Source organism: Belonocnema kinseyi, chromosome 9, assembly GCF_010883055.1.
Source record: "Belonocnema kinseyi isolate 2016_QV_RU_SX_M_011 chromosome 9, B_treatae_v1, whole genome shotgun sequence".
In the NCBI taxonomy this organism is placed as follows: Eukaryota; Metazoa; Arthropoda; class Insecta; order Hymenoptera; family Cynipidae; genus Belonocnema; species Belonocnema kinseyi.
This window is the reverse complement of record NC_046665.1, coordinates 132,664,397-132,665,727: the sequence shown is the minus strand read 5'-3', so window position 1 is coordinate 132,665,727 and position 1,331 is coordinate 132,664,397. Positions and strand designations below refer to the sequence as shown.

At 35.5% G+C, this 1,331-nt stretch overlaps 1 protein-coding gene across 4 annotated transcripts in view; it reads right to left on the bottom strand.

Annotated features, from left to right (window-relative positions):
* LOC117180088 (putative glutamate synthase [NADPH]) overlaps positions 1-1,331 on the bottom strand; it is a 276,810-nt gene that overhangs the window by 148,339 nt on the left and 127,140 nt on the right. For 3 of the 4 annotated variants that reach the window (XM_033372403.1, XM_033372402.1, XM_033372406.1), the window contains exon 10: positions 873-978. The exons of the other annotated variant lie outside the window; for it this stretch is intronic. In XM_033372403.1, coding sequence (XP_033228294.1) covers positions 873-978 — 106 coding nt within the window. The remainder of the gene's footprint in view (positions 1-872; positions 979-1,331) is intronic. 4 annotated transcript variants of the gene reach the window in all.

The following is a 1,331-nucleotide window of genomic DNA, read 5'->3' as shown; positions in this document are numbered from 1 at the left end:
TCGTTTGGAATCATTGACATCTTTTAAATTTTTCCAAATTTGTTGAACTTTTTGAAATAATTTAAAATATTTGAAATATTTTGAAATAATTGAAATCTGGTATACTTTGAAATCTTTTAGTATCTCTTGCAACTTTTAAAAACTCTTGAAAATTACATGAAATTAAAAAAAAAAATGTCTAAATTCTACAAAAATTCTTTGAAATCCCTTCAAATTATTGAAATTTATTTTAAAAATTTAGCAATCTTTCAAAATGGCCCTAAGGTATAGACTTTTTTTATCAAACAAAAAAAAATGGCTACAGCGACTACCTCAGAAAAGTAATTTACGAAAAAAAAAGTGACATAAAGTGACTGTGTGGCAGCTCTGATTATTTTCGAGAGTAAATTCAAGACTGAAATTCCTTCTTACAAAAAATTCCCCGAATTAAAATTTTTTTCTTTAAAATCCCTCACATATTCCTCCAATTCAGGACTTCCCTTGACTTTTAGTTTCGTCTTGAGCTGCGGCCAACCTGAGCAAATGAGAAAGAGTGAATGAGAAAATAATGAAAGATGATGGTCGAATTTGGTGGCAACAATCGGCGGCCACAATTCACGCATCCTGGAAGTCTTCTTTCCAATCTGCCAGCTTCTGATCGTTGACCAACCAAGATTCGTTCGCGCAGGCATAATAAACCTTTCCCTAAAGCTGAAACCCTCTATATTGAGCAATATAGAGTAGAGATTTAACATGATTCAACGAAAGCTCTTGCAGGGTTAATTAAATCGACCCCGGGGAAGAGCCAACAGCCTTCTCAGGTCCCAAAAATGCACAAAACGAAGAGCCTCGTTTTTTGTTTTCTTTCTTTCTTTCTTTAGTTCCTTGTTTACCTTCAGGACAACATTGCTGGGCGGAGTGTCATAGACGCCCACTTCGGACGCCATCACCATCACGTTATCCTTCGTGACGTAGAAACGCGACGGACGCAGGCCATTTCTGCCAAACAAAAATTCAAAAAAGTCTTCTGTATTACCACCTTTGAATCTCTCATTATCAGGCTGAATTATTGTTGTTCGATCGTTCGTTTGCCTACCTGTTGGCATTCTTATTACTACTATATTCTGCGATTATCAGATATGTTATGTATGTACTTTCTGCACTCATATTGTTAGCTTGTTTCTCTCATTTTTCCCTTTAGCCAAAGAACCATCTATTCGCGGTGAATCGAATTCTCCCGTCGACCCAGATGCAGAGGGAAATTAATAACGATCGAAAGAGCAATCCCTCAAATCACCGTCTTATATTTTTCATACTTTCAGCACTTCCATTTTTTTTTTTTTTTTTTTTTT